Genomic DNA, 20647 nt, shown 5'->3' with positions numbered 1-20647 from the left:
CAGGGTTTGAGACCCAGCTTGGCCGCTGCCCAGAAGTGCGGTGTGAGAGGCATTACCTGCCCAGGGCTTCCGGTTCTTTACTGTCAGGTCTCGACACTTAATTCATGCCTCTGCTCACCTTCCGTGGCCTGCATGCCGACTGAATGGGGTAGGTCTAGAAAGTGGTTAGCGCAATCCTCTGGAGTGGGTATTCTTATCTTCCTCCTATAGGGTCATTATTCTCCATCTTGCAGACCAGTAAACTGAGGCCCAGAGAGGTGAAGTTACCGCCCCAAGGTCATCAAGGAGGAAGTGGCAGAGAGAGACCCTGAGGGTTGAAGAGTGCGCTGACCTTGGGAGTAGTCTCTTCACTCTTCTGGGCCTCAATTTCCTCGTCTGGAGTCACAGTGTCCTGGAGGCAGAGCTGAGAAGCACGCCTGTGAAGTGGGAGCCTTCAGTGAGGAATGGCCAGCGGTTGCTGTGCCCCCGTGTCCCTGTGGGCTCACTCAGTCCTCAGCGGCCCCGGGGGGCAAGGGCTCCCATGTGCCCATTTTACAGACTGGCTCATCTGCCTGAGGTCGCGGAGCCAGCCCCAGGCCCAGAGCTCTCATCCACACACTCCACCTCCTCCACTTAGATAGACCTAGAGGCAGACAACTAGGTGGGAGGAAGAGGCGGCACAGACGCTGGGGCACTGGAGAAACGGCCTGCCGCTCCCGACTTCCCCACCCACCGTACTGGGCTCCAGCGATGGGTCCACGCTGGATCAGTCCAGTGCTGGCCTAGGGTCTCTGCCACAAGGAAGGCCCCTAAGGTCGGGCCCTGCTGCTGGGCTTCTCCGCCCTTCCAAAGCTGGGTGAAGAGCGAAAGCAAGGTTTTTTTTTTAAATTCCACTGGATTAGGTCTCTGCTTCCTTCCAGCCCCGCGGCTACAGCCGCGTGCGAGCAGGTCACAGGCCAGACGGTGTCCGTGAACTGTTCATTCCTTGCACCCCTGAAATGGGTGAGCACTTGGGATTTGCAGTTGGAGGCGGGGCTCCTCTATTTTGGGAAAAGCCCCTAAGGATTCTGTTCCATGCCTTCCTATAGTACCACAGGACCCCAGGCCCTCTCCACATCTCCACTTGTGGCAGGGGAAGTTAAGGGGCTTTCTGTTCCAAATCCCTGTCCCCTTGCCCTCTGGGGGGCTAAAGCTCTGTGAGTGCAGGGCCCCAGGGCATGCAGGCTCTTTGACATTGACTCGCTCAGTGAATGTCACCCCTTCCCTGGAGCGCCCGAAGAGTCCCCAACCCAGGTCCCACCGCCGGGGTCTGCCTTCTTGCTGTTCCCCTGGATGACCCCCTTCCCGCCCATCATGTGAATGCTCAGCCTTCAGGTCTCAGCTCAGTGGGCTGCTCTCGTGGCCCCGAACCGGCTCCAGGCCCCCGCAGTCCTCATGAGGCACTCATTCATGTGACTGATACACGGGCCGGGGCTGGCCTCCGCGCTCCTGTGGCCTGCCCCCCACCCAAAGCTGATGGGCTGCGCAGCCAGGCCAGCTCCTGCCTTTAGGGACCACGAGATCCGGCTGGGATCACAAGCCCAGCCCAGAGGTCCCCCTCTGCTGCCCTGACCAGGACAAGGCTCTGGAGTGAGCTGTGTGCAGGAAAGGCCCTTCCAGGGCAGGGCTGCAGGGCCCACACAGGGAGCAGGCCCAGAAACAGAGGCAAGCGGGGAAGAGCCACGTCAGGTAGTCACTGTATTTTATTGGAAAACATTGATATATATTTTTCTTCACAGCTTGAACTGAACACAATATTGCCCGGTTTAAAAAAAAAAAAAAAAGAAAAAAAAGAAAAAAAAAAAAAAAAAGAAAGAAGAAAACCCAAACCAAAACACTCCGAAAACGTCCACAGCCTCACGCCTACCTGCCCTTCCCCTCAGCTCTTGGCTGGGTCTCCCATGACGCCCCGTCCCTCCCCTCCCCCGGAGGCTGGGTGCCAGTGGGTGGATGAGGAGGTTCTCAAAGCTGGGCAGGTCCCAGGAGAAGCCACTTTAACAACCTGGGTGGGGGGGGGTGAGGGGGGGCAAGATGAAACGAACAGAAAAAAGGAAAAGAAGAATCCAGACGACCGAACTGCCCACATTGACTTACTTGTCCCAGAGGCGAAAATCAGAAGCAAGGTCACGGATCATGCTGGGGGAGTATGGGGGCAGGCGGGGGTGGGGGGAGGGGAGAGAGGGCACGGAGACCAGCACGGGTGCTACGGCGCCAACCGAGTCACCGCGGAGAAGCGGGAGGGGCCGGCTGACCAGGCCGCGGGGCTGCCATCTGGCCCGTAAGACTGTCTTATTGCAGGGGTGTCCTCTCCGGAGCGTGGCGGGCTCATCTTCCCTCTCTCCACCCTCCAGCTAGCCCGGCACGGTTTTCAACAGGATCAGTTTTAAGGGGAATAAAGAAGAAAACCAAAGGAGAACCTGTACAGGACAAAGCAACATCCCTGGCTCGGCAGCAACAAGGGGCCTTTGGCGCCGGGTGGGGGAGGGTGGGAGGGGGTCGCACGGGGCAGCGCGGGTGGCATGGGACGTTAGCACCAGGTATTTACAGAACAGCTCGAGATCGCTTTAGGAACACGGGCATGTACAATTCGCAGAGCGGCCATCTCAGCAGCCCCCCCCCCAAGCCCACCCCCAGGAAGCCGATCGGATGGTCTCACATCAGCCAGTGGGACCTGAGCGGCGTCCACTCTATCTGTCCCCTTCCAGGAGTCGGCCCCCTCCAGCGGGAAAAAGAATGCCAGCTTCCAAGACTCCCTCGCCCCCATCCTGGACCATATCCAGTCCACACCACGACTCGAGTCCCCCCCACCCCCGCCCAGCCCTTCTGGAATGCCTCTCTCGGCACCCCTGCCCCGAAAGGCTGCTGGGATGTGCACAGGGAATCACAGGGCTGGTCGCATGCAACAGCGGAAGGCATGCTCTCCTGCCTGGACGAGGCCTCATCCCCTCCCCAGCAGGGCCGGAGACAGGGCCGGCAGCCACCCCAGCACCCAAAGTCAGAGGACACATGAAAGGAAACAAACCAAAAGAGAGGAGAGCCACCCGGGCTGGAGGAGGAGGACAGAGGCTCCCCTCGGGGGAAGGGGGCTGCGTCCAGGAGTGCATCAGGCCTCGGAAGATGAGAACGGAAAGGGGGGAGGGCGAGAGGCAGAGATGAGGGGCCTGGGAGGAGACTCAAGGAGGGAGAAAGAGCAGTCATGCAGCTTGGGACAAATCTTTTGTTGCTTTATCAGATTCTCAGTCAATCAACTGGTGTTTGCTAGAACCGGGGAACGCAGGGGAGTGTTGAAGAGAGCGCGCGCGCGAGAAGAGAGAGAGCACGAGAACGGGCATCGCCAGCTGCCCGGGGGGCCTTCACTTGGCGGTCATCATCTGTACGAACTCTGGGAAGCGAAACAGAAGGAGCGGGTCAGAGCGGGCGAGCGGGCCAGGCGAGCGGGCCAGGCCAGCGGCCCTCCCGGACACAAGGGACCGGCGGTGGGGGGGGGGGGGGGGGGCTCATTCCTGATGTTGTGACGCGGACTTGCTCCGGAGACCGCCCCCGCCCCCCGGCTCCCAGCAGCCACTTACCTTCATAATTGACCTGGCCGTCCCCATCGATGTCGGCCTCTCTGATCATCTCATCCACCTCCTCGTCAGTCAGCTTCTCACCCAGGTTCGTCATCACGTGACGCAGCTCAGCAGCACTGATGTAGCCGTTGCCGTCCTGGGCATGGGGACAGGGCAAGGCTCTGAGCCGCCCGGGGACCGTCAGGCACCCCTACCCGGCAGGGGAAGGGGTGAGGTCGCAGGGCAAGCAGGCAGCGGAGCCGGCCCTGGGACCCAGGCCTCGGGGAAGTGGCGTCCCAGGGCCTCACCCAGTCTGTCCCTCTGCCAGAGCCCTAGAGCTACTGTGGGACACGAGCGCCTACCTTGTCAAAGACACGGAACGCCTCTCGGATCTCCTCCTCGCTGTCTGTGTCCTTCATCTTTCTGGCCATCATGGTCAGGAACTCTGGGAAGTCAATGGTCCCATTCCCTGGAAGGCGGGCAGGGGAGTCAGGAATGTTCTTGGCCCGGACCCTGGAAGACTGCCCCAGAGCACTGGCAGAGGGGACGCACGCTCATCCGTCGCCCCAAGGGAGGCTCCCAATGGTCCTGAGATGCGACCGAAAAGGGGGCCACCCCCCCACCCCACGGGGCTCACCGTCCGCGTCCACCTCGTTGATCATGTCCTGTAGCTCCGCCTCAGTGGGGTTCTGTCCCAGGGATCTCATCACCGTCCCCAACTCCTTGGTGGTGATAGTCCCGTCTCCATCCTTGTCAAAGAGGGAGAAGGCCTCCTTGAACTCTGGGGTAAGAGAGGGAAGGAATCGGAGGTCAAGGACCACGGGGAAAGCCTCAGTGAAAGGCGGCCCCAGGAGTCCTCCCGGAAGGAGCCAGGAGCCTGCCAGTCCAGGCCCCTCGCTTCGGTGCTCGGGGAAGACCCCTTCCTTTCTTTGGTCAACATTTATTAAGCACCTACTTTGGCCAAACTAGCTCAGTGAGGACCAAAGGGAAAGAGGCTGATGGGGGTCCGCAGAGAAGTCTACGTTTCTTTCTGGTCCCTGGCTTCGGCCTCTCCCTCCAATGATGAAATGGACTGCTGTCATGGAGTGGACACGAACAGAGAGAACTCTCCACGGGAGGTACGCCGGCCAAGGTCAGCTGGCTGGGAGGGGCAGGGGAAGCTACAGAATGCCTTGGGTGGTCCTCCTGGGCCAGTTCCCTGCAACTAGTGGCGGTGTGTGGCTGTGTGCGGTGGCATCGGGGGTGGGTGCGCGGCGGCGCGGTGGGGGGATGGAAGCAGAGGGGACGGCTGCCAAGCTGGGATGAAGAGCGAGTGGCGCTGAGTGGGAAGGCCACAGCTGGGGACGCATCAGGCGCGGGGAGAGGAGCACGTGGCTGCTGCCCTCCCACTGGGCCCATTTTGGCACCGGGTGCTCCCTACCCCCAAACCCTGGGAGAACAGATGCCTGGCAGTCTATTCCCAGAGAGTGTGGGTTGGGGTGAGGTGGTGGACAGTTTGCTAATGGGGACAGGGTGGGGAGCGTAGTCTGTGTTTGTGTCACATAAGGGCAGAGCCCGGGCGTGGGTGGCAGGTGCGGCAGGAGACACACGCACAGCCCGGAAGCTGTGTTCCCGAGCCTCTGGGCCACAGGGACAGGAGTCTCCTTGGGGATGCCGGCACCTCTCTGTACTGAGGCCTTGGGCCTCTTGTGGAGGGCAGGACCCGGAGCTCATGATCACTCCACAACCAGGTGGTACTCCAGTATTCTGCCATGGGTCTCCACGGCCGGAGTTTAGAAGAAGGAGGGGTGACTGCATGTTGGAGGCAGGGGCAGGGAGGAACGGAGAGAAGGCGAGTCCACTCCGGCCTCCTCCTGCGTCGGCGCCAGACTCGGCACTTAGCCTGCAGCCTGTTAGACCTGACAGCAAAGCTGGGGCTGGAGAGCTGCTGGGGCCCAGGGCCCATTCTGTGAATCCTTCCGCCTGTCTGCTCTGAGCTGGCCCAAGGCTGGGGGGAGAAACCAAGAGCTGGCTTCTGTCCTAAGCAGCACACGGTCTTGGGAGAGGGAGACCGAGAAGCCCACCGAGTGACACGGCAGTTCCTGTAGTGGTGACCCTTCTGGGGTGGATGGGCCAGGTGGCTACAAAAATGAATTAGATGGGATTCTAGGATTTCTGCCGGCTTCCTGGGGGATATACGGCCATTCCTTTATTCACCTACATGGCCAACAAACATTTACGGAGCTCCTACTATATTCTAGGCACTGAAGGTACAGCAGGGACCAACAGAAATAGCCCCCAAAACGAGGAGCTCACGTCTAGTGACAGGAGATACAGCAGATGAAGACACAAAATACTTCGGACAGTGAGAAGGGCCACAAGGGCAATACACAGGGCGACGGGCCGGAGGGTAAAGGAAGGCTGTCCGTCCGGGCTGGGCAGGGAAGAAAGGCCTCTCCGAGGTGACATCAGAGCAGAGACCAGAGAATGCAAAGGAGCTGCTCACGCCAGAGCTGGGGGAGAGTCCTCTCTGGCCGAGGAAAGTGACTCGAGACGTGCGAAGGGGAGTGCGAAGCACAGGCAAGTGCAGAGGGGGCAGTGACAAGCCATCCTCTGGATGGCTCCTGAAGTGGGACAGGAGCTCTGCAGCCCCTCGGGAGGCTCATCTTCGGAGCCCAACGGCGGGAGCTGGGACCGAGAGCTTGGTTTACCCGCAGCCACCAAGCAGTAAGAGGCCCCCGATGGCCTGCAGCCAGGAGAGGACACAGCTCTGATATCTGGTGCGTGCCCGGCTCAGGGCCACGGGGGTCTGTCTGGTGTTCCTGGGGGGCAGTGTGCTTCTACACACGGTCCCCGGCGTTCTAAGCACAGGACCCAGCACTGGGGCAGGGGCCACACGAGTCCAGCTGTCAGCTGCTACTCCTGCTGGGGTGAGAGCTGGCTGGGGATGTACAGGCCTTCCTGGGGCAGGGTGAGGAGGAGGGTAGGCGAGCTCACCTGCGATCTGCTCCTCGGTCAGCTGGTCAGCCTGGAAAAGCGAGGAGGAGACAGTCAGTCCCGGGGCTCACCCGCGGTGGTCCCCTTGTCCTGCTGGCTCAGTCCGGCGGCCCCCTGGTGAGGCTGGCTCCCCAGGACATCCCCTGCCCCTGGGCTAAGGAGCTGCACACCACGGTCCAGGGCTGCAGGAAGGCCAGGTTCTGGGAGGAAGTGTAGGGATTCAGGACTCTGGGAACTAGAGCGGACTGGAAACCCAGGCCTGCCTGCCATGGGGCCCAGTTAAGTTGCCCAGACCCAAGGCCTTCCAATCTTGACCTAGTGCTTGGGAGCCACGATGGGTGGGGAGATGTCCTGCTCCCGCCCAGCCCAGCCCAGCCAGCACAGCGGGTTCCTGTCTCTGCTTAGCTGCTGCACTGCTGCCACCGAGAGCCCCAGGGGCTGAGTGAAGGGAGCACTTGCCCTGGAGGCCTAATCAGGCATTTCTAGAAGGCTCCAAACTGAAGCAGGCCAGTCCTTCGGTAGGACAGAGGGAAGATGTCTGGGGCTCTCGGCTAGTTTCTGTGTCACCTATTTGGATGCAGCTGGCAGGAATTCTCCTAACTGGTTGTTCTGAATCACTCCGGGTACTCTGGTCGGGCCACAGACAGCCGCCCCACTTCCCTGTGCACAAGGCAGGCGCAGGGCACCGTTCTGTTCTGTTCCTTTGGGGCCGGAAGGGCCAAGGCCGGGGAGGGGCTGTGGGACCCAAGTCAGCTTCCCTGGGCTTTGCTGCAGCTTTTAACCCTTTCCAGTCCTGGCCACTCTGGGGACTGGCCGGGTGGGGGCAGGGAGCCCCTGTTGCTTGCTGGGTGTGGGAGTGGGGTGGGGGTAGGCACAGACCAGCTTTCTCTGCACTGGTGTCCTGCAGAGGAGCTGGGCGGGCGGCTGAGCCCCAACATTTAGCTTGAGGCAGCAAACACATGAATTTTCCTTGGTTTCTGCCAATGTTGCCAAGAGGGCACCACCCTGCCTGGTGCCCAGACGACCGCCCCCTCCTTTACTTCCTTTTACAATCGGGAAAGGGGCTCCGCATCTCCGGCAGGGCTCCAGCCTGGAAGCTGAGAGCCCTCAAAGCCAGAGCAAAGAGAGCAAACCATCTGCACCACGGTTCCAGAGCTTCCCCGGCAAGCTAGCGGTGACCTGCCCACCCCCACCCCGTCCCAAATAGACGAACTGGTCACATCAGAACTGGTCTAAAATGTCCTTTACTTTTTTTTTTTTTTTTTAAATCAAAGGGGGAAGGAACTTGAGGCCAAGCCCCAAAAAGGCAGAAGGGGAGGGGAAATCAAAGTGATGATGACAGAGGAGAGATGGCTAAGGGAGGAGGGAAGAAGGAAGGTAGAGAAGGAAAAACACGCACATTCTGGAAAAGTCCAAAGCCTAAAGGGAAGGTTAGGAAGCCAAACGGAGACCCTTCTGCATTGCCTCCAAAGGAGACGTGGGGCTGCTGGGCTCTAGATGCCAAGCCGGCAGCCCCGGCCCACGAGCCCCCTGCTTGGGCCACTGCCCTTGGCTCCCACGGGCAGAGAAGCCTGGCCCTGACACCCGAGGAAGCTGCTCGGGGAACGTGAGAAGACAGGATGGGCTTCTGGTTACCAAGGCCAGGCAATGCCAGGGGAGAGAAGAGAAAGAACCGAGAGCAGAGAACAGTCTGGGGAGGACGGCGGCCGTTCCAGCTGCTCCGGGTTCTCTCTGCCTGGCCCAGAATGGAAGGGGCCAGCCCAAGCTGGGGGCTTTCCCACCCCTACCGCCCTGCTCTGCAAGAAGCCCAATTGTCCCCCCACTGTGGGCAGCCCTGTCAGGGGCTGGGACACGTGGCCCTGCCTGCCCAGGAGTGGCTCTGAAGGGCTGGGGCTGCCACCCGCGGCTGGAAGGCAAGGATGATCCACACCAGGTACGGGGCTGCGGCAAATAGGCGTGGCTCTGCTTCTAGAGCCCATCAGACACTCTCCTGCCTATTAGAAGACCCTCTCCCCGACCCCCGTGGCGTGAAGGAAAGGTCCCAGCTCCCAGCTATGGATCTCAAAGCATGGCTGCTGCCCACAGCACGGATCACCCAAGAAACTGTTACCCCCGGGGACCCCTTCTCAGGATTTCTTCCCTTTCAAAACCTGAGAATTTTATGCTTCCAAAAAATTGTCTCCAAAACAACCCAGCTGGTCTCCTGCTTCCTTATCCCTCATCTTCGGCTCCGGCAAGGGGCCGGACAAGAGAAAAAAAAAACAACAAAAAAACAAACCCTGGGGCGGGGGAGGGAAGAGGTATTATTTCTCTGCCGTGACCCAGCCCCCAGCCAATGCCAGAGAGCAGTGTTAGATGAGAGCAGAAACCAAGGCCAGGGCCCCTCACCCGGGCCAAGGAGAGCCACAGCGCTCAGGCCAAAGTCCAAGGCTGGTGACCAGGGCTCGTCCCACCCACACCTTTCCGATTACAAGTAGGAAGACAAACTAGCTGGGGCCGAAGCTCAGGTCCTATTTGGGACGCGATTGGGGGGGGGGGCTCCTGACACCGGCCAAGAAGGCCTTGAGGGCCCCTAGAGCAAGGTTCTGCTGGGGGAAAATAGGGTAGCGGCAAGAGGAGCCACTAGGTCTGTGTCAGCAAGTCTGAGATCTGATACACAACAGCGGCTGCTTGCTCTCCCCGGCCTTGCCAGGGAGGAGAGCTGTGCGCGGTTCCGAAGCTGAGCCTGGGGGGGCTGTGGGTGCTGTGGGTGGCAGGAAGCAGGAAAGAACCAGTCTGCTGGTTTTCTCTCAAAGCTCCAGCTGTGTGAATGAACACAGGCGCTCAGTGAGGGCCCCGGACGGAACAAGTAGCCCTTGGGCAGAAGAAGGGGTCCCTCTGGAGGTCCTCTCTGTTCCAGCTCTGCAGCCCCCACCCCGAGGCCACGGGAACAGGCGTCCGATTGTCACCGACGCCACACTGTACTGCACTGTCATTTGGCACAAGTGAGGAGACGCGGAGAACAGTGCCCGGAGCTGGAGACCACAAGAAAACCAGCACTGTGGAAAAAGCAGCTCTCTGGGTCTGAAAGGGGCAGCGAGGGGGTGAGATTCCAGGCTTAAAAGGCTGGCTCGTTTCATGCATCCCAAACTTTGGTCCCCCACCCCCCCATTTCATGCTGCTTCAGTGCGCAATAGGGGCCTGAACAACTCCGCCCACCTGCTCCCACAGCCAGGGCGCCTCCTGCCCAGCCCCATCCTTCCTGGGGAAGGGGGACCGTACAGCCACTCCCTTCAGCCTCTGCAGCCCACTCCCCATTTAGACTGAACAGTCTTTGTCCTGGTCTTTCCCTGGAGACTTCCAGGGAGCAGCCCACATCCACCTCCAAATCTAGGCCCACCTTGGCTGCCATTCATTTTCTCCTCCGACACCCCCCCCCCGCCCCCACCCCCACCCTCCTTCCACCTCACCTCCCACAACCCAAGCCAGGCTCCTCTTCTACCCCCACCTTCTCAGGGACCCAATGCAACACTCCGCCCCAGCCCCCTCCCATGAAAACCAACCTCCCTAGTTCAACAGCCTCAACCCACTAGTAACCTCAGAACCTTTTCTGGCCGCCCCCCAAACCAACCACGAGGTCTCCTGCTCCCCCACCACTGGCAAGCACCAGTCTAACCATTCCCTCTTAACCACCTCCCCAACCCCAATCCTCTTCCCTGCAGGCTCCCAGAGCATCTTCCAACGTCCACTGCTACCCACCCCAGGCTCTTCCTGCCCTAAGCTTGCACCTCACTCTCCTCCTCCTCCTCCCTCTGCAATGCTGGTCCTCCCAGAACCCCCCCTTCTCCTCCGGGGTCTGATCTGCAGAAGTCACCCCCATCCCTGCGACTCTCCCCACCCAGGTCCAGCTACACACGGCCCCCTCTCGGGAGCTCGCCGGCAGCCTGGCCTTCCTCTGATCTCCCTTCCCTGCATCCTTTGAGGACCCAAAGTCTTCATTAGGGCCCGAATACCCCCTTCCCCGGCCAATGATTATCTCGCCCTCCAAGAGGTCCAAACACCCCACCTCAGAGATCCAACGCCCCACCCTGGGTCCAAAAGTCCTTTCTGGTGTCCCAACCCCCTCTGAGGGTCCAGATGCCCCATTCTGGGTTCAGATGCCCCCTTTGAGAATTCGGGTGCCCATTTTGGGGTCTAAATACCCCACCTGGTATTAAAAGTCGCTTTTGAAGCTCCTAACCCTCTTCCGGGATCCAAACGTCCCGCTCTGGGTTCGAAGGCCCCCAACAGAGGGGCCGAGAAGGGTCTAGGGGCGCTCGCCGGGTCCCCGACACCCCCTATGCCGGGTCCACTCGCCCCTTCAGGAGTCCTGCCCCGCCGTGCCCGCCTCAGAGCCCCCAGCCTGGGCGGCCCCCCAGCCTCACTCACCATGGCGAGGCCGGGGTGTCCGGAGCGCGGGGATCAAGGTTCCTCCGGCGGCGGCAGCAGCTGCAGCAGCTCGAGCTCCGCCGCGCGTCCGCGCCTCCACACTCACTACCCGCAGCGCGCGCCGCCGCCGCCGCCTCCCGCCCCAACGGTCCTCCAACGGCCGCCGCGCGCGCGCCCCGCCTAGCCCGGCCCCGCCCCGCCCTGCCCGCGCGCCGCCGCACTGCGGCTCCCGCGGATCCCTCCGCGCCACACTCCGCACCGACGGACCCGCGGATCTCTCGCTCCCGCCCCACGCAGAGCGGTGGTTTGCCTCCGGCCGCGCGCGCGCGCGCGCACGCGCCGCGGGACTACTTTTCGTCGCCGCGCGCTCCGCCCCCCTGCATCCTCTCCACTTGCCCCTCAGCGGAGGGACACGGCTGGTGTGGCGCGTGACGCGTCCCTGTGTGAGCCTCGCCGCTATTGGGCCTGGGCCAGGGCGGAAATGAGAGCGCGGTGCCGATTGGTCCGGCCTTCCCTGCAATGCGTCAAACTGGGGCGAGCCACTGCGTGGTGGCGGTGGGGAAGCCTGAAATGTGTGGCTGCGGGGAGCCGTGAGGTGTAACGAGGCGAAGGGAGAAGCTGTGTGGATGTTAGAAATGCAAACACATCGTCTTGGTGGCCAGGGAGTGTTAAAAGGGCTGGCGGAAGATGCAGAAGGAGTATCTCGGGTCTCCCCTCTAACAGATGGAAGATGGTGCAATCCAAAATGCTGGGGTCTGGAGGCCCCGCCCTCAACTGGGCCCTGCGAGGTGGCGGGGTCTTCAAGGTTCTGCTCTTCGAGTAAAAGTTCTTCCAGTAAAGGTTCCACCTGTGGGGGCAGGTGTGCGGACCCCGCTTCACGCTTGATCTATGAAATTGGGGCAGTCACAGGACAGCCTCTGGGAACAGGGCATTCATGCATGCTTGCATGCATTCATTCAATAAGCATGAATGGGGCGCCTGCTGTATGCAGGAACCTGTGTTTGGCTGGACTGGGGAGACCGTACTTCCCAGCCATTCTCCTGGTATCTCCTAGACCCACCTGATTCTTGCACTTCTCGCACCAAGAATCTAGCCTTAGGAAGAAAAAGAATGCGAAGATTAGCTGAAAACTGTTTCCTGGAGCTCAGAAACAACTTTTTTTTGTTTAGAATAGGAGATGCCATTCCTGTATGTGCCCCGCCAGTCATCCCCCTACCCTTGGCCGAGGAGGATCGGGGAAGTGAGTCAGGCTGGGCCAATCCTTTTGTCCCACCTGGAACAGAATGTACAGGTTGAATCAATGAATGAGTCTTTCCCCGGGTTTTTGGATTTGGAGTCTGGGTGCAAGAAGTCTTTTCCTTTGCGGGGTGGGGGTGGGGATGGCGTTCTGGCTGGTTCAGCCCGGAGAACATACCATTCTTGATCTTGGGGTTGTGAGTTCAATCCCCACATTGGGTGTAGAGAGTACTTAAAAATAAAATCTTTTAAAAAAGAAGTCTTTTCTTTATGGGTGGCGAGGCTTTGAAGGAATAGGTCCAGAGCTGTCTGTGGCCGTTTTCCCACTCCTGGAGGAGAGAATAAAACTGACACCAGGGAGAAGCAAGTAAGAGATGGAGTGAGAGCCCTGTTGACATTTATTACCCTGATTCCAGTACTCTCGAGGCCGGCTGCACACCATCATGTCAGGACTTTGAGTACACTAACTATTAAAATTTCCCTCGAGGGGCGCCTGGGTGGCGCAGTGGGTTAAAGCCTCTGTCTTCGGCTCAGGTCATGATCTCAGGGTCCTGGGATTGAGCCCCACATCGGGCTCTCTGCTCAGCAGGGAGCCTGCTTCCTCCTCTCTCTCTGCCTGCCTCTCTGCCTACTTGTGATCCCTGCCTGTCAAATAAATAAATAAATAAATAAATAAATCTTTAAAAAAAATTTCCCTCGAATCCCAAACTAGTTTGAATTCAGTTTTTATCACTCGCATCCAAGCAACCTGACTGAAAAGCCCACACTCCTAAACACCATTACACTCCCAGTGAGAGTGATTTGATTTGTCTTCGATTATCCATTCTCCCTCTCTTCTAGAGTAATAGAAACATAGCTGGGCACACTGCCACCCCCAATAAAAACTACGTTCCCCAATCTTCCTTCCGTTTAGGGGTGGTCATCTGATTGAACGAGGGCCAAAAAGGAGGTGAGCAGAAACGATGCGTGCAACTCCGGGGTATCCTCTTAAAGGGAGGGGACGTGCCCTCCTTCTCTCTTGCCTGCTGCTAGAGCAGCCATTGTGGGCATTAGGAGAGACACCAGTGGTGAGTTGGGATCTTGATAATTTCCTGGAGCAGAGCTCATCCTTCCAGTCCCACTGCCAGACTTTTATTTAAGACAGAAATAAGTTTCTGTATCACTTCGTTACAGCAGCCAAACCCACACTTGCCTCCCAGCTCTGTGGCCCCTTGCTTACTCCCCTAGGTGACTGTCCTTGCTTTGGTGGAAGCTGACTGTAATGTTCACAGTGTGATTCAGCCATAAGCCAATCAGCAGGTCCTACGTCCTTGCCTCTGAACCAATCAAATTGCTCTGATTTGTTTCGAGCCCAAGGTGTGACCCCCCCTTTTTTTTGTATCTATAGCATAATTTCCATTCAATTAAATGCCACAGATCTTAAGAACTCAGTTCAGTGAGTTTTGACAATTGCCTACAATTCATAACCACTATTCAAGACAAACATTGGAACATTTCTATCACCCCCAGAAGTTAGCTCCCATGTGGACCTTTCCAGTCAATTTCTGTACCCTTCAAGCAACCACTGTTCTGGCTTCTGTCATTAGAGATTAGTTTTGCCTGTTCTAGAATTTTATAGAAATGGAATCATTGAGCATTTTTTGGTTTTGTTTTGTTTTTGTTTATCTCGGCATTCTTTTGCTCAATGTAATGTTTTAAAGCAAAAGTTGCACGGGACATTCATCCAAGGAGCCTCTATTTGATAAATCTGGTGGTTCTCGTCTCCAAGCACCTCCTTTCCAGGCTTGGGAAATGATCTTACAGACCTTACAGGGATCTTCCTGGGCTTCCAAGCCTCAGGTTGTCCTACACTACAGCCAGCCAAGACTCTTGGTAGTGGTGGCTTCAAATCTTCTGAGCCTTCGGAATGATCAATAAAACTGAGGCTCAACCCCATTATAATCAGGGGAATTCAAATTATCATCCAGACAAATGCCATGTTAACCTTAAAACTGTTGATTATTTCACCAGCAAACATGGGTTTATTCGGGAATAACAGAGCCCTGCCGCTAGGTAGTAAAACCACAGGCACGTCTGTGAACAAAGGAAAGGAGCTCTCTTTTGCGGGGTGGGGTAGGTTGGCGAGAGATTGTTACAAACCAAGAGTCCATTGGAGTACTCTGGGAGTTTCAAGTATAGAGGCTGTTCATTGGTTGGGTTGTGACTGCTCTCATTGGCTAGGCTGTTGCTGGGCAGGAGAGAATCGTTCTTCCTCCTCCGGCCATTGTGAGTTGAACTTCTATGTGCTGGGAATGCAAAATCCTTTCTTCTTGTTGGGGTCCACAATTGGAGGGGTAGGGAGCTGGAGCTCCCTCTTCTGGCCTCCCAACCTCGTTTTATTTTTTTAAAAGATTTTGTTTATTTATTTGACTGACAGAGATCACAAGTAGGCAGAGAGGCAGGCTGAGAGAGAGGAGGGGAAGCAAGCTCCCTGCTGAGCAGAGAGCGGGATAGGGGGCTCAATCCCAGGATGCTGGGATCATGACCTGAGCCGAAGGCAGAGGCTTTAACCCGCTGAGCCACCCAGGCGCCCCCAGCTGTCATTTTATTTATTTATTTATTTATTTATTTATTTTAAAGATTTCATTTACTTATTTGACAGAGATCACAAGTAGGCAGAGAGGCAGGCAGAGAGAGAGGAGGAAGCAGGCTCCCCGCTGAGCAGAGAGCCCGATGTGGGGCTCGATCCCAGGACCCTGAGATCATGACCGGAGCCGAAGGCAGAGGCATCAACCCACTGAGCCACCCAGGCACCCCCCAGCTGTCATTTTAAATGTTCACCCTGAGTCCAGGGGACCCACGCCACGATTGGGTGACACTGTGATTTCTTTGACATCACCTCCTGTGCTCTCCCCCTCTCTGTCTGTTCTAGCCACTTCGGCCTCTTTGCTGTTCCTTGAACACTTGTGTCTGCCTCGGGGCTTTTGTACTCTTTCCTCTTCTTCAGATGTTCTCACAATAGCCACAGGGCTTCACTTCCCCTTACCTTCAAGTCCTGGTTCAAATGACACATTCTCAGGGCTCCTGCCTGGCTTGGGCAGTAGAGCATGTGACTCTTGCTCTCAGGATCTTGAGTTCAAGACCCCATGGGGCATGGAGACTATTTCAAAAAAGAAAGAAAGAGGGTGCCTGGGTGGCTCAGTGGGTTAAGCCGCTGCCTTCGGCTCAGGTCATGATCTCAGGGTCCTGGAATCGAGTCCCACATCGGGCTCTCTGCTCAGCAAGAAGCCTGCTTCCCTCTCTCTCTGCCTGCCTCTCCGTCTGCTTGTGATCTCTCTCTGTCAAATAAATTAAAAAAAAAAAAAAAAGAGGCCAGAGGGTCTTTTAAAAAAAAAAAAGAAAGAAAGAAAGAAAGGAAAGATTCTAGCAAATGACATGTTCTTGATGCTCCCACTTAAAATTGTAACCCAACACTCCCAAACCCCTTTACTTGGCTTTACGGCTTTTCATAGGAGCGACCACCTTCTCAAATATGAGAGTATGTTATTCTTTTTATAGTTTGAATCCGGCACTGAAGCTCCAGATCTTCCTGTCTTTTGTGCTCACTGTTGTCTGCAGCGTCCAAACTAAAAGCCAGGAATGTAGTAGGTGCTCAAGAAACATGTTTGTTTGTTTGTTTAAGATTTTATTTATTTATTTATTTATTTATTTATTTATTTATTAGAGAGAGAGAGAGAGAGACAGTGAGAGAGGGAACACAGGCAGGGGGAGTGAGGGAGGGAGAAGCAGGCTTTCCACTGAACAGGGAGCCCGATACGGGGCTCCATTCTGGGATCTGGGATCATGACCTGAGTTGAAGGCAGACGTTTAACCGACTGAGCCACCTGGGTGCCCCAAGAAACGTGTTTTGAATTAAGAAAAACAAGGAGATGGAACTCTCCTACACTGTTGGTGAGAGTACATGTTGATAGACTCACTCTAGTGAGTGAATCAGGTTAGACTAGGTTATAACACAGTAAGAACTGCAACAATCTCAGTGAATATGGTTAAAATTTCTTTCTCCCTCATGCACTCTACTGTGGGTCTCAGCTGCTCTGCAGGACAGCTGTCCTCCACATGGTGACTCACTAACCTGGGCTCTGTCATCTCTCCCCAAGGTCTCTACGTTGCACAGCTGAAGAAGAGAGAGCTTGGAGAATCTCCTGGGGCGTTTTCATGGACTCAGTCTGAGCGTGACACCTCTCACTTGAGCTCACATGTCATTGTTCAGAACCAGCCATGTGGGGCTGGGGAAGTCCATTTTCTCATGTGCCCTAGAAGAAGGCAGAGGAAGCGGGATTTGATGACTATACTATGGTGTTGGCAACAGAGAGCCATTGGACAATCTCTATAGGCAAGTCAAATGTGCACATTTGCTAAAACCTAGCAATTCTATTCTTATTTGTATCCTGATCAGTCACTTTCAAGCTTTTCTGAATGAGATTCATAATAGGAACTACATTTACATAATAATCCAGGGATATAATTAATATATATGTATACATAATTAATAGATGCATTCTGTATATGAACACAAATACTGAAACAAACATTTCAGAAGCAAAACAGCCTTTAAAATTTTTTTAAAAATATTTTATTTATTTATTTGACAGGCAGAGATCACAAGTAGGCAGGGAGGCAGGCAGAGAGAGAGGGGGAAGCCAGCTCCCCGCAGAGCAGGGAGCCCGATGTGGGGCTCGATCCCAGGACCCTGAGATCATGACCTGAGCTGAAGGCAGAGGCTTAACCCACTGAGCCACCCAGGCATCCCACAAAACAGCCTTTTTAAAGAAAGATCTAGGGGAAGGGGAAACTTTTGTTTTTATTTATTTTCTTAGAGGTCTTTTTTTTTTTTAAAGATTATTTTTCAGAGAGAGGGAGAGAGGACAAGCAGGGGGAGTGGCAGGCGGAGGGAAAAGCGGGCTCCCTACTGAGCAAGGAGCCCTCTGACATACTTGATCTCAGAACCCTGAGATCATGACCGAGCCGAAGGCAGATGCTTAACCAACTGAGACACCCAGGCATCCCTCAAGGTCTTATTTTTAAATAATCTCTATACCTGACATGGGGCTCAGACTCACAGCCCCAACATCAAGAGTCCCACTCTCCTCCAAATGAGCCAACCAGATGCCCCAATCTTTCTTGATATTAAATTACAAACACATAAACATTTCCAATGTGCCCAGGAGGGTTCAAGTACTTCAGAGGTCTGTGTCCAATATGGTAGTCACTAGCCACACCTAGCAATTGATCTCTTGAAATGGGGCCAGTGCTACATAATGAAAATACATTATTTAGGACATATTGGGTTAAATAAGATACATTATTACATTTGCTTTCATGTGTTTTGTTTTACTTTTTCAATGTGATTCCTACAAAATATAATAAACACATGTGACTTGTGTTATATTTTTATTGTCAGTCCTGCTCTGAGGATATAAAATTAATTAAATCCTCATATTCACCCTATGAGGTAGGTACTATTATAATCTCGATTCCAAAGATGAAGAAACTGAAGCACAGAGAAGTTATTTGCCTAAGGTCATACAGCTAGATAGGAATAGAAACCGTATATGAACCAGACAGACTGGTTTCAGATTCCATGATCATAACTACTGCACTGTCCTTCCAATCCAGGGTAAGTTTTTGTCTAAGATAAGCATTTAAAATTAAATTTCCCTGTAAACCCTGCTTTAGCTGCATCCCCCAAATTTTGGCTTGTTGGATTTTGATTTTTTTTTAGACTTTATTTATTTATTTGACAGACAGAGATCACAAGTAAGCAGAAAGGCAGGCAGAGAGAGAGGAGGAAGCAGGTTCCCTGATGAGCAGAGAGCCCGACTCGGGGCTCGATCCCAGGACTGTGGGATCATGACCTAAGCCGAAGGCAGAGGCTTTAACCCACTGAGCCACCCAGGCACCGCTGCATTTTGATTTTATCAAGTTCAAGACAATTCCTAATTTCCCTGGTGATTTCTTCTTTGATCTCTAGATTATTTATTATTGTGTATAATTTTCAAATATCTGGGATTTTCCCATGGATCTTGCCATTGATTTCTACTTTAATTCCATGACAATCAGAGAATATACTCTTCAATTCCTTTGGACTTTATTGAGACTTGTTTTATGGGCCGCCAATATATAGTATATATTGGTGAATATTCTATGGGCACTTGGGAAGAATGTGGTTGTTGTGTGGAGTAGTCTATAAATGCCAATTATGTAAAATTGGTGCTCAAGTCTTCTATGTCATTACTGTTTTTTTGCCTACGTATTCTAGCAACTACTGAGAAAGCAGTGTTAACACTTCCAACTGTAATTGTGAATTTGTCTAATTTGTCAAATTTTGCTTCATGTATCTTGAAACCCTGTTATTCAGTACATCTACATTTATGATTGTTATGTCTTCCTGACAAATGATTTTGTAAGTATGAAGTGACCCTCTTTATTTTTGGTATTATTCCTTGTCTTGAAGTCTAGTCAGTCTGATCTCAGTATAAATGCTCCAGGTTCTTATATGTCCTGTTTTCCTTTTTTTTTTTTTTTAACATTTTATTTATTTATTTGAGAGAAGAGAGAGACAGTGAGAGAGAGAGCATGAGCGAGGAGAAGGTCAGAGGGAGAAGCAGACTCCCCATGGAGCTGGGAGCCTGATGTGGGACTCGATCCTGGGACTCCAGGATCATGACCTGAGCTGAAGGCAGTCACTTAACCAACTGAGCCACCCAGGCGCCCTGTCCTGTTTTCATGGTACATTTTTTTCTACTCTTTTACTTTGGATGTGACTATCTTTATATTGAGAGTGTGTTTCTTGTGGATAGCACATAGTTGGCTCTTGCTTTTTTATCCCATCTGATGATCTCTTCCATCCTCCACATGTGGCTTCCTCGTCTGCATTCAAACAGCTGATACAGCTGTTTTGTTTCCCTGCTGGCAGAAAGGAGAAAATCAGGGGCACTGGGGTGGCTCAGTCGGTTGAGCCGCTCACTCTTGGTTTCTGCTCAGGTCATGATTTCAAGGTCTTGGGGTCGAGCCCCAGCTCCCACTCCCACTTTCTGTCTCTCTCTCTCTCAAATAAATTTAAAAAAATCTAAAAAGAGAGAGAGAGAGAGAAAATGAAGAAGGGCACTTACTGCTGTCACTAGGAAGATGAACTAGTTACAGGGAGTGATGATTGTATTGTATTCAATTGTAACAAATAAGGTCTCAAATCTCGCCTTAACACAAAGAAAGTGTGTATATTTCACTCGCACCATGTGTCATGTGTTAGTTACTTTTATGCAGATAGCCTTCAGGGATCCAATTTCCTTTTCTCATCTGGTTCTGCTGTCCCCCACACACTCAGTATTCTCTCCTGGATCCACTGTCCAGCCAGGACTCAGGGGAAGAAAGGACATCGAGGACCATGCGGGTGAATTGTCCTGGATTCAGAGCATGTGTTTTAATTGCAGTTTGGGGGCCAGAACCCAGGGCCATGGCCAGATGTAACTGCAAGAGAGGATGGGGAACGTAACTGGCTATTTGCCAAAGAAGAGGAAATGAGATGCCATGAATATAGATATTCTTTGTTGCAGCAGGTATGCTAAAACGAGTAGCTGAGAACTATCCATATATACATTTACACATCTCATTTTCTGGGGGCACATGGGTGGCTCAGTCGGTTAACAGTCTGCCTTCAGCTCAGGTCATGATCCCAGGGTCCTGGGATCGAGCCCCGCATCAGGCTCCCTGTTCAGCAGGAAGCCTGCTTCTCCCTCTCCCACTCCCCCTGCTGTGTTCTCTCTCTTGCTGTCACCCTCTCTCTCTGTCAAATAAAAAAAAAAAAATCTTAAAAAAAAAAAGAAATATTTTTCCTTCCTTCCTTCCTTCCTTCCTCCTTCCTCCCTCCCTTCCCTCTGCTCTCTCCCTCCCTCCCTTCTCTCTCCCTCTCTCTCTCTTTCTCTTTCTTTCTTTCCAGCCAGGATCAACTATTCTATTTAACTGCCACGTTACTTTAGTTAGGAGCAGTCCCTCAGTCTTTCTTTGTGTTTTATGAAATTAACAGCTTTGAAAATTTTATGTCAGTTACTTTGTAGCGTCTCCATCAACTGGTGTTTGAGGTTTTCCCATGACCCGATTCAGCTGATACACTCTTTTTAAGAAATATCCTAGAAATAACTCCGTGTCCTCAGTACCTCTTATCAGGAGGCCATGGATGCTAGTTTGCCTGTTACTGGGGGTGGTGAGGTTTCTCGCTGAAAAGTTACTCTTTTTCCTTTTGGAACTAATGAGTAATCTGTGGGGAGATACTCCAGCCCTGTGTACCTGTCAGTTCTCACCAAGCCTTCATCTATTAACTTCAGAGGACTTCATTTTTTTTTTTTTTTTGCATAGCCTGCTATGCAAAACCAGCCAGTCTGAACTGCAGGGTTCCCCCCCACCCATGCCCCGGTCCCCGTACAGAG

At 54.0% G+C, this 20647-nt stretch overlaps 1 protein-coding gene and 1 long non-coding RNA gene across 2 annotated transcripts; one reads left to right on the top strand and one right to left on the bottom strand.

Moving 5' to 3' along the window:
- Positions 1–1703: 1703 nt before the first annotated feature.
- Positions 1704–11110, bottom strand: CALM3 (calmodulin 3). The gene is made up of 6 exons (XM_047711696.1): positions 10950–11110; positions 6543–6573; positions 4204–4347; positions 3929–4035; positions 3588–3723; positions 1704–3400 (listed from the first exon to the last, which is right to left on the bottom strand). Exons 1-6 carry the CDS (start codon positions 10950–10952, stop codon positions 3372–3374), a joined length of 450 nt encoding a protein of 149 aa, XP_047567652.1. The 5' UTR covers positions 10953–11110; the 3' UTR covers positions 1704–3371.
- LOC125089455 (uncharacterized) lies at positions 4231–20610 on the top strand. The gene is made up of 3 exons (XR_007123955.1): positions 4231–4375; positions 5591–5599; positions 20599–20610. It is a non-coding gene; the product is annotated as an uncharacterized LOC125089455 (long non-coding RNA).
- Positions 20611–20647: the final 37 nt, after the last annotated feature.

Source organism: Lutra lutra, chromosome 17, assembly GCF_902655055.1.
Source record: "Lutra lutra chromosome 17, mLutLut1.2, whole genome shotgun sequence".
In the NCBI taxonomy this organism is placed as follows: Eukaryota; Metazoa; Chordata; class Mammalia; order Carnivora; family Mustelidae; genus Lutra; species Lutra lutra.
The sequence above is the reverse complement of the archived record's forward strand: the minus strand, read 5'-3'. Positions and strand labels throughout refer to the sequence as shown.